Genomic DNA, 14206 nt, shown 5'->3' with positions numbered 1-14206 from the left:
GCGCAAGACGGAACTCCTATTCGCTCAAACTTGACATAATTCACAAAAAAAGTGTTTGATGAGACAATTCCTTTACAAAACTTCTACCAACTAAAAAAACTATAAACATTATAATTAACGTTGGATATTCAATGAGTATATTGCAAAGAATACAAACACGATATCGTCGTATCAAAGTAGCCCAACGATTCAAAAAATAAGCTTGAAAGCGACATGCTGATTACGTCACGGTGACAAAAGACACGCAAGATTTAACAACATTCACATACAAACGTTCTGAGGTAGTAGTAAAAGATGCAGTTTACGTCAGTTGGCTTTGTACGAATCCCCTATAAGTTCCTCTACACTAACAGAGGGATTACTTTCGGCGTGGTTGTATTTATTAAACTAGAAGGCAAATACAATCGCATTTCGACTGTGTAGCGGAAAGGGCAAGACTACCATCTTCCATGAGATGACTCACGGACTAATCTTCCCGGTAAAGGCTTCGCGTTGAGAGTGGAAAGGTTAATCGGTGGCAGAATCCTTTGATAAGTGATTACGTAATGTTAACAACCACAACGGAACGCAGAAGTCAAGTAGCCAATTGAACTGCTCCAGCAACTCAACGGCCGCAAGTGACTTGATGGCGAAGGAACACATGAAGGTACTAAGGACAGTCCTAAATGTCACTCTGCAGCTACGCGCAGTTTCTGTCCGTTGTATTTTTTTCCTTTTCTTTTTAGCCCTATAATTGACCCAAACCATAAACTGGACCTATCTCGTTCCAATGACTCGTCGAAAGCCAGACCAATTCACTTTTAATTTTGAGAAAGATCAGTTACACAAAGGAAACTGACCAATCAGTGACTTTCAGTGTAACCCTAACATCCATCTGAGTACTTTTCTTTTACCCGGTTTAAAATAGATGGCAACAGCAAATTTTTTAGCCACTTATCTTGACACGAAAAGAAATGGGAAGACTCAAGTACTATCACAAAGGCTCACTACTATTGCATGAGACAGCCATCTACCACAGGACTTACGGGCAAATGGCTCGATGAAATGTGTAGAAGCTGACCCAAAACTGCACCTGCATTCGGCAAACCACGTTATTTTACGCGAACTACTATCACTGTTGCCATCACGAACGGAGCGCGGGAAGAATGAATAATTATATAAGCCTCGGTGTCAGCGCGAAACACTAAATTTGCCATTTTGGACTTCCGCGAAATATGCGTGAGAAAGAGAAATATATTGGTTGACTCAGAATTTTAACAGGTTACCACACCGTAATGCCCATCGTCTCTCTTGTAACGTCTGCCAGCAGAGTTGGATGAGCATCACCGTGACGCTATAGCGCTTACTAACATGTGACGAAACACGCTGCTCTTACTGGGATCCGCTCTATTTCATCTACCAGTCCTGTTTGAAGATGATGCCGGACTGACAGCAATACTCAAGTGTTGGTTGAATGGAGGTTTTGTAAGCTTCCTCCTCCTAGGCGCACTACATCTTCTGAGGATTCTGCCACTGAATATCAGTCTGGCATCTACCCTTCCCCACGGTTAGTCTTTTGGTGGTTCGACTTTAAATCACTTCGCAAGCATATTCCCACGGATTTAATGGATGTGACTGCTTCCAGTGATTGTTCTTCAATTGCATAATCATACAATAACAGGTCTTGCTGCCTATTTATGAGTAATATCTTACATTTGTATATGCTGAGGGTCAACTGCTAGTCCATGCACTAAGGTCCGTTCTCCGCTGGTCTTCCTGCATTTAGCTACAATTTTCTAGTGTTGCGACTGCTCTATATACAACAGCATATTCCGCGAAGAGCCTCATGTTGCTTCCGACGCCATCCACTATATTAACGTTTGCTGCATGTCGCGTCTCCACGTCCACGTGTTTTACCCAAGAAAGTAGTGACGACAGGCAACAATGTTATCTCCTTGCAGGATGCAAACAGAACAACCGGAATTCTCACGCAACTGACGGCACGGAATCTTTAAAAGTGCTCGTCGGAACGTGATACCCTTTGTTAAGAAATCCGTATGTCATAGCAATGGCAATAATAGTTTCACTCACTGACGAACCTAACATACGTTGAATAATACACCAAGATGTCTCTTCGTACAACTCTGAGAAATAAAGTCCACAATTTATTCTAATGCATGTCATCACTTGACTAAAGCCTCATGGGGGGCTGTGATATGAAAGACAAAGAACAATTTTCAAGGACTTTACCAAACAGGGCACTATGTTGCTGTCATAAATCACCGGCATTGGGGAACTGTTGCTACGGTAATTATACGTTACGTCCTGTTGAGATGCTTCTGATTTCAATAGTCCACTAATAACATTATTGCTCGATATACACTGCTAATAAATGGCCCAGTACTAAACTCACACTATAAAGTACACCCAATTTATCATGTAATACGGATGTGATTAACGCAAACGTGTCAGAGAGAGCCTTTGCTCGGAAAGCAACAAAATGTTGTAGATGGCGAATGTTTCTGTCTGAATCTAACATCATCGTTAGCAGCACACAACGCTGAACCTAACAGGCCCAAAATTAGCCAGTTTAAAAATCGTACGTACGAACCTCGGACACAAAAGGCCATTAATATCAACATACGATGCTTAGAAAGACACACATAGGACAACAATAGGCTCACAATCCAATACTTGCTCATACAAGATATTTACAAGCTCTGAAGGGGGTTTATTTACGATTCCTCCATCTTCGTTTCGACTGTGTTTGTTTGAATGCTGGAAGTCTTACTCTTTAGAAGCTCAATTATCGAAGGAATCTCAATATCAAAAAGATACCCGGAGGTTGGTAGGACGCGACACACAGCCGTATGTATTACTATTCTGTGTCTACATCACCTTACACCACTACCAGGTTCGAAAACAAAACAGAAAAGTACTGAAATCATAACGCGTTAGTTTTCATATATTAAGGCCGGGCTTATGTTTCGACACAAATATTTACATAATTCTCTACAAAGGCAGAGCAAATTATGCATTTTCGACATATCACCTCACAACTAAAAGGCATATACGTTGGTAAGAGCGTACGGAATGTACACACACCACAGGAACCAAACTCCGTCGTCGCTCTCGAATACCTGCCGCTTTAAAGGCTTATAACAGAAGCCGCCGCACAGGGGTAAGTCACTATGCTGCACGTTATATCTACTTCCCTCCTATGGCTATATAAAGATAACATTATTCGGTCTCAAAGTGAGGCGACGAGACATAGTAATACGCTACGATTAGTATTAGGGTAAACGCACAGGAGTAATGTTTTTGTTGTATTCCATGGTGACATATGTTTACCTGAAAAAGCGCACATTTCACTTCATATTTTATTTTGAATATCGAAAAGATTTACTGAACAACATAAAATCGTCAGCTAACGTTACAGTATTTTACAGTTACCTACAGTGTATTTAACTAAAACAGAAATTTAAAAATGCTTCTTCCATCGTTCGAAAAAACGACCCGAGGAAGAAGTACGGGCGCAATACCAGAATACCAATGGCATCTGCATCAGTGCGTTCCTGTGGCAGCGGTCTTCCTATCAACACTGTTAGCCAACTGAAAAACTGAAGATAGGGGTAGGATTTATGCTAGGCGGATGGTAAAGAACAGCAAACTTTATTTTCCGGAAGCACTCGACACAGAAGATCCGTTTCAAAGGCCAGACGAGCACGCGCACGCACGCGCACACACACACATCATCCACACACATATCGACTGACCAGTGAAGAGCTGCTATCGGCTGCGGCGGCAGATAAGGGCCTCTGCGGCCGGCGGCGGCGGTGAGGAGGTCGCGGGGCGGCGCAGAGCCCACCCGCAGCCCACGGCGGGGGCGGCAGAACGTACAGCATCGCTTAGCTACGTCACACGCGCATCCTTGCGGACGGACAGGTCGCCGCCGACTGCTGAAACGGTCGCCCGTCGCTCGCCGCCAGCCTCAGGCTCCGGGCCCCAGATCGGGGCGCCGCCAAGCGGCCGCGCACCGAACGCGTCGCAGCTCCCTCCCTTCCTCGTGAGCACTCGCTCGCGGCCTACAACGCCTACCCGGTTTTCTCGTACTGTGTAGTGCAACCACCACTGTCCATTTTATTGACAAATGTGACACTGATCCAAAGTTTCATGTGTAGATAAATACATCAACTGCAATTATCAAACAAGTTAATAATAATAAAAAAGTAAGAGTTCAGCTATTCGTAAAAGTCTTATTCGGTACGCCTTCTTTCCAATGCGAAGTACGAGGGCGTTCAATAACTAATGCAATACATTTTTTTTCTGAAAGCAGGTTGGTTTTATACTGGATTCCAATACAACAAATTATCCCCCACTCTTTTGGCTACCAGACATTATTTTTCAACATGATCTCCGATCAATGCGATAAACTTACGCCAACTTACTGGCAGGGCATGTATCTCTGCATGGCACCATTTTACTGGTCGACGTCGGAGCCAACGTCTTGCTGTAACTACAGGGTGTTACAAAAAGGTACGGCCAAACTCTCAGGAAACATTCCTCACACACAAATAAAGAAAAGATGTTATGTGGATATGTGTCCGGAAACGCTTAATTTCCATGTTAGAGCTCATTTTAGTTTCGTCAGTATGTACTGTACTTCCTCGATTCACCGCCAGTTGGCCTAGTTGAAGGAAGGTAAGGTTGACTTCGGTGCTTGTGTTGACATGCGACTCATTGCTCTACAGCACATCAGTACGTAGCATCAACAAAAAAAAAAAAAAAAAAAAAGGCTCTGAGAACTATGGGACTTCTGAGGTCATCAGTCCCCTTGAACTTAGAACTGCTTAAACCTAACTAACCTAAGGACAGCACACACATCCATGCCCGAGGCAGGATTCGAACCTGCGACCGTAGCGGTCGCGCGGTTCCAGACTGTAGCGCCTAGAACCGTTCGGCCACCCCGGCCGGCCGTAGCATCAACAGGTTAGTGTTCATCACGAACGTGGTTTTGCAGTCAGTGCAATGTTTACAAATGCGGAGTTGGCAGATGCCCATTTGATGTATGGATTAGCACGGGGCAATAGCCGTGGCGCGGTACGTTTGTATCGAGACAAATTTCCAGAACGAAGGTGTCCCGACAGGAAGACGTTCGAAGCAATTGATGGGCGTCTTAGGGAGCACGGAACATTCCAGCCTATGACTCGCGACTGGGGAAGACCTAGAACGACGAGGACACCTGTAATGGACATGGCAATTCTTCGTGCAGTTGACGATAACCCTAATGTAAAATTTTAAAATTTCCCGGCGAATCAACTGGTCAAAAAGACTTCGGGTTTGCAGCCGGTCGTCGTAAACTTCATTGCACGATATTTCGGCTGGAGAACTGCCATCCATCTTCAGGTGAGCCGATCAAGGACTGACGAAGACGTTCTCCGCTCCAGCTTATATAGTGCGCTGATAGTATTACCGCGCATGCGTTGCAATTGCGGAGACAGAAGGGCCACACCGACCAGCGGCAGCGCCCTCGCTGGTGGAACTGCAGTAATCTGCTGCCGTCGGTATTCTCGCTGTCCGCAGCTATCGAAGTCTTCTGGCGTCTTCGTCTCGAGCAAATTTGAGAGATGACGGGATTCCATGCGTAATTCAATTGGTAACCACTGTCACGGTTCATTAGATTTCCCGCAATGCGTATTTCAACGGATTCTTTGATAATAGAGTCCCAAAAAGTTTTTGCAGTGGCCAAAATCGAAGTTTTGTCGTACTCCATTGAATGTCCGTTAGAAATACAATGTTCCACAACTGCAGACTTACTGGGTTGCAGTAGGCGAGTGCAACGTTGATGTTAGCCACCAGAGGAGACAGAGGGCTGCCCATGGCGACACCGTCAGACTGTTCAAAATATTCCTGGTTAAACATAAAATAAGTCGAGGAAAGAGTATGTCGGAACAAAGCAGTAATGTCCGATTCAAACTGTTGACCAATTAGAATCAAGGAATCCGCAAGAGGTACTTTTGTGAAAAGGGAAACTACATCAAAACTCACCTGGAGATACGAACTATTTAAGTGGAGAGCCCCCAGTCTGTTAATAAAATCAGCAGAGTTCCGTATATGGTGTGAACATTTGCCAACAAATGGTCTCAACAAAGAAGCTAGATGTTTGGCTAAATCATATGTCGGTGCGTCAATATTACTCACTATAGGCCGTAAAGGCAGACCTTCTTTATGCAATTTAGGAAGACCATACATTCTCGGTGGTACGCTGCCACGTGGTCTTAATCGCTTGATATTCTCTGGAGCTAGCGAGGAAGAGTTCAAAAGTGCACACGTCTTCCGTTGCACACGTGCTGTTGGATCTTGATCAATTCTCCGATACATAGTATCACTAAGTAGGCTATACATCTTCTGCAAATATAACCCACGAGGTATCAAAACGGTAGAGTTACCTTTATCAGCCTTCAGCACCACTATTTCCGGATCTTCTCGAAAGTTCCGTAGTGCAGCCCTTTTTTCAGCGGTTATATTACTGCGTTGAGGAGGAGCTTTCAGAAGGACCCGACCAGTTTCCCTTCTTATTTCTTCAGCAGCATCCGTAGGAAGGTGACGTACAGCTTGTTCAACACCACTTACCAAACTTACAAGAGGTACTGCACTTGAATCAGCGGTCTGTAAACCAACTGTTTTCTGGAGATACGTAGATGACACTTTCATAGTGTGGCCCCACGGAGAAGAAAAGTTAATGGAGTTTTTTCATCATCTTAACTCCATCCATGAGAATATTCAATTTACTATGGAACTAGAGAAAGGTGGCTCCCTTCCATTCCTGGAGGTTTTGGTTAAACGGAAGAGTGACGGCACTGTGGGACATTCTGTCTATCGCAAGCCCACTCACACTGATTTGTATTTACATTCTTCAAGTTTCCATCACCCATCTCAGACCATGAGTGTACTTAAAACCCTTGTACACAGGGCACACACAGTGTCGGAGGCAGATAATTTGCCTAAGGAACTGGCACATTTGAGGACGGTGTTCAGAGACAATGGGTACTCGACCCAGCAAATAAACAGGGCCTTCTCAACTAGAGCCAGGAACCGGGAAGTGGATAAAGAGGAGGACGCGCCAGCCAAGTCCCTAGCTTTTATTCCCTTTGTCGGGAATATCTCCTTCAAGATAGCAAGGATTCTTAATCGTTTTAATGTGAAAGTGGTTTTTCGTTCGCCTTCTAAGATTTCGGACTTGCTGGGATCGGTGAAGGATGATTTGTTACGGCGGAAGGCGGGAATTTACAAAATACCGTGTTAGTGTGGTATGGCCTATATAGGACAGACAACGCGTACAGTTGAAGAGCGTTGTACAGAACATCAACGTTGCACTCGCCTACTGCAACCCAGTAAGTCTGCAGTTGCGGAACATTGTATTTCTAACGGACATTCAATGGAGTACGACAAAACTTCGATTTTGGCCACTGCAAAAACTTTTTGGGACTCCATTATCAAAGAATCCGTTGAAATACGCATTGCGGGAAATCTAATGAACCGTGACAGTGGTTACCAATTGAATTACGCATGGAATCCCGTCATCTCTCAAATTTGCTCGAGACGAAGACGCCAGAAGACTTCGATAGCTGCGGACAGCGAGAATACCGACGGCAGCTGATTACTGCAGTTCCACCAGCGAGGGCGCTGCCACTGGTCGGTGTGGCCCTTCTGTCTCCGCAATTGCAACGCATGCGCGGTAGTACTATATAAGCTGGAGCGGAGAACGTCTTCGTCAGTCCTTGATCGGCTCACCTGAAGATGGATGGCAGTTGTCCAGCCGAAATATCGTGCAATGAAGTTTACGACGACCGGCTGCAAACCCGAAATCTTTTTGACCAGATAACCCTAATGTCAGCGTCAGAGAAGTTGCTGTTGTACAAGGTAACGTTGATCACGTCACTGTATGGAGATTGCTGCGGGAGAACCAGTTCTTTCCGTACCATGTACAGCGTGTGCAGGCACTATCAGCAGCTGATTGGCCTCCACGGGTACACTTCTGTGAATGGTTCATCCAACAATGTGTCAATCCTCATTTCAGTGCAAATGTTCTCTTTACGGATGAGGCTTCATTCCAACGTGATCAAATTGTAAATTTTCACAATCAACATGTGTGGGCTGGCGAGAATCCGCACGCAATTGTGCAATCACGTCATCAACGCAGATTTTCTATGAACGTTTGGGCAGGCATTGTTGGTGATGTCTTGATTGGGCACCATGTTCTTCCACCTACGCTCAATGGAGCACGTTATCCTGATTTCATACGGGATACTCTACCTGTGCTGCTGGAACATGTGCCTTTACAAGTACGACACAACATGTGGTTCATGCACGATGGAGCTCGTGCACATTTCAGTCGAAGTGTTCGTACACTTCTCAACAACAGATTCGGTGACCGATGGATTTCTCAACCCCCTTGACTTTCATTTATGGGGGCATTTGAAAGCTCTTGTCTACGCAACCCCGGTACCAAATGTAGAGACTCTTCGTGCTCGTATTGTAGACGGCTGTGATACAATACGCCATTCTCCAGGGCTGCATGGGCCCATCAGGGATTCCATGCGACGGAGGGTGGATGCATGTATCCTCGAGACGGAGGACATTTTGAACATTTCCTGTAACAAAGTGTTTGAAGTCACGCTGGTACGTTCTGTTGCTGTGTGTTTCCATTCCATGATTAATGTGATTTGGAGAAGTAATAAAATGAGCTCTAACATGGAAAGTAGGCGTTTCCGGACACATGTCCACATAACATATTTTCTTTCGTTGTGTGTGAGGAATGTTTCCTGAAAGTTTGGCCGTACATTTTTGTAACACCCTGTGTAACCTTTCCGTCACCCACGTACTGCTTCCCGCGGGGTACATCCTTCATTGGGCCAAACAGATAAAAATCGGAAGGTGTCAGATCCGGGCTGTACGGTGCATGAGTAAGATTTGTGAGATTCTCTCTCGTTCACAGATTTGTGTAAGGTCTTGCGTTGTCATGGAGAAGGAGAAGTTTGTTTGCATTTTTGTGGCGACGAATGGATGTGTCTCCACATTCCAACATTGCAGGAGAGAGAGCTGTGCGCGACCGGCCGGCACGCAGATCAGACACGTTTGCGCGACCTTGTTGATATAATGACAGACGGCTCGTTCAACGACTCACGTGTTTGTGATCGCTGCCAGGTCTCCGAAGATATTCAGCAAGCGCCTATGAATATCTGCGACGCTCTGTTTTTCCGCCAAAATAAACTGAATGACAACTCTCTGCTTGGAAGGCACCTCCGTTACCGACGCCATTTTCAAGGCTACGTATAGCGCCGCCACAAATCGGAACTTCATGAAACTATAGGGGCTAAGGCGTGAAAATTCCACGATGACCCACAACAAATTCCACACTTTTTCAACAGAAATTGTCCGAGAAAAAAATGTATTGCCTTACTTACTGAACGTTTCTCGTATTAAAGGGACAAGCCGACTGTGTACGCTTCGTCTTACAGGCCCTTCAACCTTCTATAATGTTTTGGTATTGGAACGGATGATAAAACACAAATTAGAATGGTGGACAGAGAAGCGTAGAATATTACCTCTTGGACAAACAGGCTTTATGAGAGGTAAAGGCACACATGACACGTTCGTATACGGTTATCACAAACACATATTATGATAAGAGTCCTTATGGTCCTGTTAATAAATAAATTGCAAAATTACGACATCCCGTAGCTATTCATCCACAAGCTACACGCCTCCTGAGCGACAGAAGCCTAATCACTACACAGAATAATGAAACAGGCCCAAGCAAACCAAGTAAAGCGCAATTGCTATTCAATCTACTTGCATCAGACCCACGTTTAATTTGTCACCCAAGTATGCAAGTACTGCAGTATGCGGATGACTTACGTATTTATACTTGCGGCGACAGTTTTACTAAGTGTCCGCAGCAGATGACAAACTCTACAGTAGTATTTAATAAATGGTTAAAGGAAAACTGCCTCAACATAGCGACTCATAACGAAGATGATGATGTTTGGTTTGTGGGACGCTCAACTGCACGGTCATCAGCGTCCGTACAGTCCCAATTTTTACACAGTCCAAATTTTTTCACAATCCAATGGAGCCACTGTCACGAATGATGATGAAATGATGAGGACAACACAAACACTCAGTCCCCGGACGGAGAAAATCTCCAACCCACCATCGAACCCGGGACCCCGTGATCCACAGGCAGCAACGCTAGCCACTAGTCCACGAGCTGCGGATATAGCGCCTCAAAAGTAAGTGCCTACGCATGAGGTAGGCAAAATTTAACTGGCCTGGAAAATATTTCACGCATTTTACAATAGGCAAAAAAATTTACATCTTCCGCACCCACAGTACAGCCAGTTTGATAATGCCCATCTCGTATACAAGCACACACCTTACTTGTGAGGCGATATTCATTATTTTAACCACTCTGTACTAGGCACAGGCATAATGGAATAAGAAACGCAAGATTAGGGCCCTTTGTATTCCCTGTCAAAAGGGTGGCCAAGTACTTTTATCATAAGCCAAATGGTCACACCAGATTAGGCATTTAATTCAAAATTGTGAAAGTACTACAAATATCCTACATGCTGTGACAGGTTAACATACACTCTTAAGACAAAACGAATAACTCACGACGAAGGAATTTTCCGAATGGGACGGAAGTCGGTGGATATAATGTACATGTAAATACAGACAAATGCGTGCAATTTCAGAAAAAAATGGATGGTTTATTCAAGAGATAGAGCTTTACAAACTGAGAAAGTCAGTATCTCGTTGGTCTACCTCTGGCCCTCATGCAAGCAGTTATTCGGCTTAGGCATTTATTGACAGACTTGTTTGATATCCTACTGAGGGAAACCGTGCCAAATTCTACTCAACTGGTGCATTAGATCTCCAAAATCCCGCATGGTTGGAGGACACTCCCGACAATGCTGCAAACGTTGTTAATTGGGGAGAGATCAGACAACTTTGCTGGCCAAGGCACAATTTGGGAAGTACGATGACAAGGAACAGAAACTCTCGCAGTGTGCGAGCGGGTATTGTCTTGCTGAAATGTAAGCTCAAGATCGCTTGCATGGAGGGCAAAAACAAAACGGGATGCAGAATATCGTCGACGTGCCGCCGTGCAGTAAGGCTGCCGTGGGTGACAACCAAAGAGGTCTTCTGTAGTAGTCGGGGTATAGATTTCAGCAAGAAAATGCTCGCCCGCACACGGCGAGAGTTTCTACTGCTTGTCTTCGTGCTTTCCAAACTCTTTCTCGACCAGCAAGGTCGCCAGTTCTCTCCCCAATTGAGAACATTTGGAGCGTTATGGGCGAGGCCCTCCAACCATTTCGGGATTTTGACGATCTAACGCGTCAATTGCACAGAATTTGGCACGATTTCCCTCAGGAGTCCATCCAACAATCAATGCTATGCCGAATAACTGCATTCCTAAGGGCCAGAGGTGGACTAACACACTGACTTTCTCAATTTGTGAAGCTTTCTCTTGAATAAATAATACAATTTTTCTGAAATTGTAATTATTTGTTTATCTCTACATGTACGCCACATCTACCGATTCGAATTTATTCTTTACTACATTCCTAAACACTCTCCATTTATTGTCTGGAACACACTGTTTCGGAATTAAAAATAGTTGCCATCTCCTGGATGTGACCAACGTTTCCGTCAGGTTTCATTTGGTGGTGAAGATTGTTGAGTTGGAAATCCACTCTCATCAGCGACACTCTGTGGTCCACTACTATTTGGTTGATGCACAAGTTCAAAAACGGTTCAAATGGCTCTGAGCACTATGGGACTTAACTTCTGAGGTCATCAGCCCCCTAGAACTTAGAACTACTTAAACCTAACTAACCTAAGGACATCACACACATCCATGCCCGAGGCAGGATTCGAACCTGTGACCGCAGCGGTCGCGCGGTTCCAGATTGTAGAGCCTAGAACCGCTCGGTCACTCAGGCCGGCGATGCATAAGTTCGTGGCGTTTTTGTTTTGCATGTTGGTATTCCGATTGCTATGGAAACATCTATCGAGTGTCACTTTTTATTTGTAGCTCACTGTTGCTATTTGAGTTATCATTTGGTGATAGTGAGTGGAGCTGTGAATGTCAGAAAATGGAGTGCCAAGGGAAGAGTTCGGAACATTTCCGACATATTCTTCTGCTTGAGTTCAACAGAGGGGTGACAGCAGCCGAGGCAGCCGGAAACATTTGCGCCGTACTTGAGGATAATGCTATTGGAAAGACCACGGAAAGAAAATGGTTTTTGGTTTTCTCGTTTTAAGGAGGACCGGTTTGACATTAGTGACTCCCCCCCCCCCCCTCCTCAGGAAGACCTCCAGGCCTTGATGAAGATCGTTTAAACTCATTAATCCACAATCATCCAAGTGATCACTCCACAATCGTGCGACATTTTCACGCAATGTGGAAGGTTCAAGGTCGTGTGTATGGGTACCGCATGTTATAAACCAAAATCACACAAATCAGCAGCTGGCCGGAACCGTATGCTCTAGGCCAAAATCATAAAAATCACAGGGTAGTCATATGTGCATCTCTACTACTTCGTCATCAATTGGTTCGAGAAGAACACGGACCATTCCTATCCTATATAGTTTCTGGTGACGCTAAATGGTGTCTTTATGCCAACGTAAGGAAAAGAAAGGAATACTTGAGCCAAAACAAAGCAGCGACTCCCAGTACAAAGACCTGCGCGCATCCACAAAAGGTAATGTTATGCATCTGTGGTGTACTACGAATTGATTCCCCGAGGTGTAACCATCACTGCTGACATTTGTTGTCAACAACAGAGGCGTCTTGTAAACGTAATTCAAGAACAACGGCCAGGAAGACTACGTAAGTGATGCTACTTCATGATTCGCCCGCATTCTGCTACGCTGACAAAAACAGTGGAGTTGGGTTGGGAAGTCATTCCGCACCCGCCTTACACATCTGATCTAGTGCCTCAGATTTTCACCTTTTCCGCTCTCTATCGAACAATCTTCAAGCAACTTACTTTCGGGATGGAAATGCGCTCAGAACATGGCTCGACGAGTTCTTCGCCTCAAAATCACATGATTTCTACAGTCACTGAATCAGGAAGTTACAGCAGCGTTAGAAGACTGTTGTAAATAGTGAAGGAAAATATGTTACTGATAACTAAGTCTCTGTTAAGTGCATCTGTTGTGTTTATTAAACTTGGGGAAAATGTTAGGAAGTTATGTACCAGATGACGATGATGATGATGATGATGATGATGATGATGATGATTTGTGGGTCGCTCAACACCGTGGTCATCATCAGCGACCATACAAGCTCCCAATCTCGCCACTTCCCGAATGATGATGAGTACAATCAGTCTCCGGGCGGAGAAAATCCGAGAATCGAACCCGCCACCCCGTAGCAACGCTAGCCACTAAACCACGAGCTGAGGACAGTTAACGTACCAAGCCAATATATCTCCTGGCATTTGGCCTAAAAGTGCCCGATTCCACGTGGGTTATTATTCAAGCAACTCTTTCTACGTACAGCAACTCTTTCTACGTACACAATGAAAAGTATTTAAAAAAGTAGTATACTTTGAGAGTTAATACAAGCGCCGTTTAAGCAGCGTTAGCTTAAGAGAAAACCTTGATACCAATTTAATCCAACGAATTTCGCGGAATGTCATGGTCTATTTGGTAAACACACTGACTAATTTCAAAATCTAAGACATGCATTTTTTTAAGCCATGGTTGTTAGCACATGGATGGCTAGTGGGGGAAAAGTACCTGCAGTACCAACATATTCAGGGAGTTTTGGAAACACTTTTACACGAACTTTGGGAAGGTATTCCTAGCAACGAAGACAAGAATAAAATCCATCTCAAAATATGTACAAAATTTCTTTCATAGGAAGTTATTGTTAAAGAAACATTCCACTAAGTTATGAAGACACAAATGATGATAAATATTTAAAATGTCTTGCTCTTGCTTCTAGGCACGAAGGAAGGAAGATCAGACTGTGACGTCCCGTCACAGCGCGTTCATTAGTGACGGAGTAAAAGCTAAGATTACGAAAGGATAAAGAAGGAAATCGCCGGCGCTCTTTTCAAAGGAACCATCTGGGCGTTTGCTTGGGGCGCTTTAGGAAATCATGGTAAACCTAAATCTGGACGGCCAGACGGGGATTTAACTGTTGTTC

At 44.5% G+C, this 14206-nt stretch overlaps 1 protein-coding gene across 2 annotated transcripts in view; it reads right to left on the bottom strand.

Annotated features, from left to right (window-relative positions):
- LOC126192086 (mucin-5AC) overlaps positions 1-14206 on the bottom strand; it is a 623139-nt gene that overhangs the window by 551295 nt on the left and 57638 nt on the right. Inside the window, exon 1 of one of the 2 annotated variants that reach the window (XM_049932577.1) lies at positions 3756-3923. The exons of the other annotated variant lie outside the window; for it this stretch is intronic. Within the exon in view, the coding sequence (XP_049788534.1) occupies positions 3756-3884 (129 nt within the window). The 5' untranslated portion in view covers positions 3885-3923. Of the gene's footprint in view, positions 1-3755; positions 3924-14206 lie in introns of those variants that run through there. 2 annotated transcript variants of the gene reach the window in all.

The sequence above is a fragment of the Schistocerca nitens genome, chromosome 1 (genome assembly GCF_023898315.1).
Source record: "Schistocerca nitens isolate TAMUIC-IGC-003100 chromosome 1, iqSchNite1.1, whole genome shotgun sequence".
In the NCBI taxonomy this organism is placed as follows: Eukaryota; Metazoa; Arthropoda; class Insecta; order Orthoptera; family Acrididae; genus Schistocerca; species Schistocerca nitens.
Note: the sequence above shows the minus strand (reverse complement) of the source record. Positions and strands in the feature narration are given on the sequence as shown.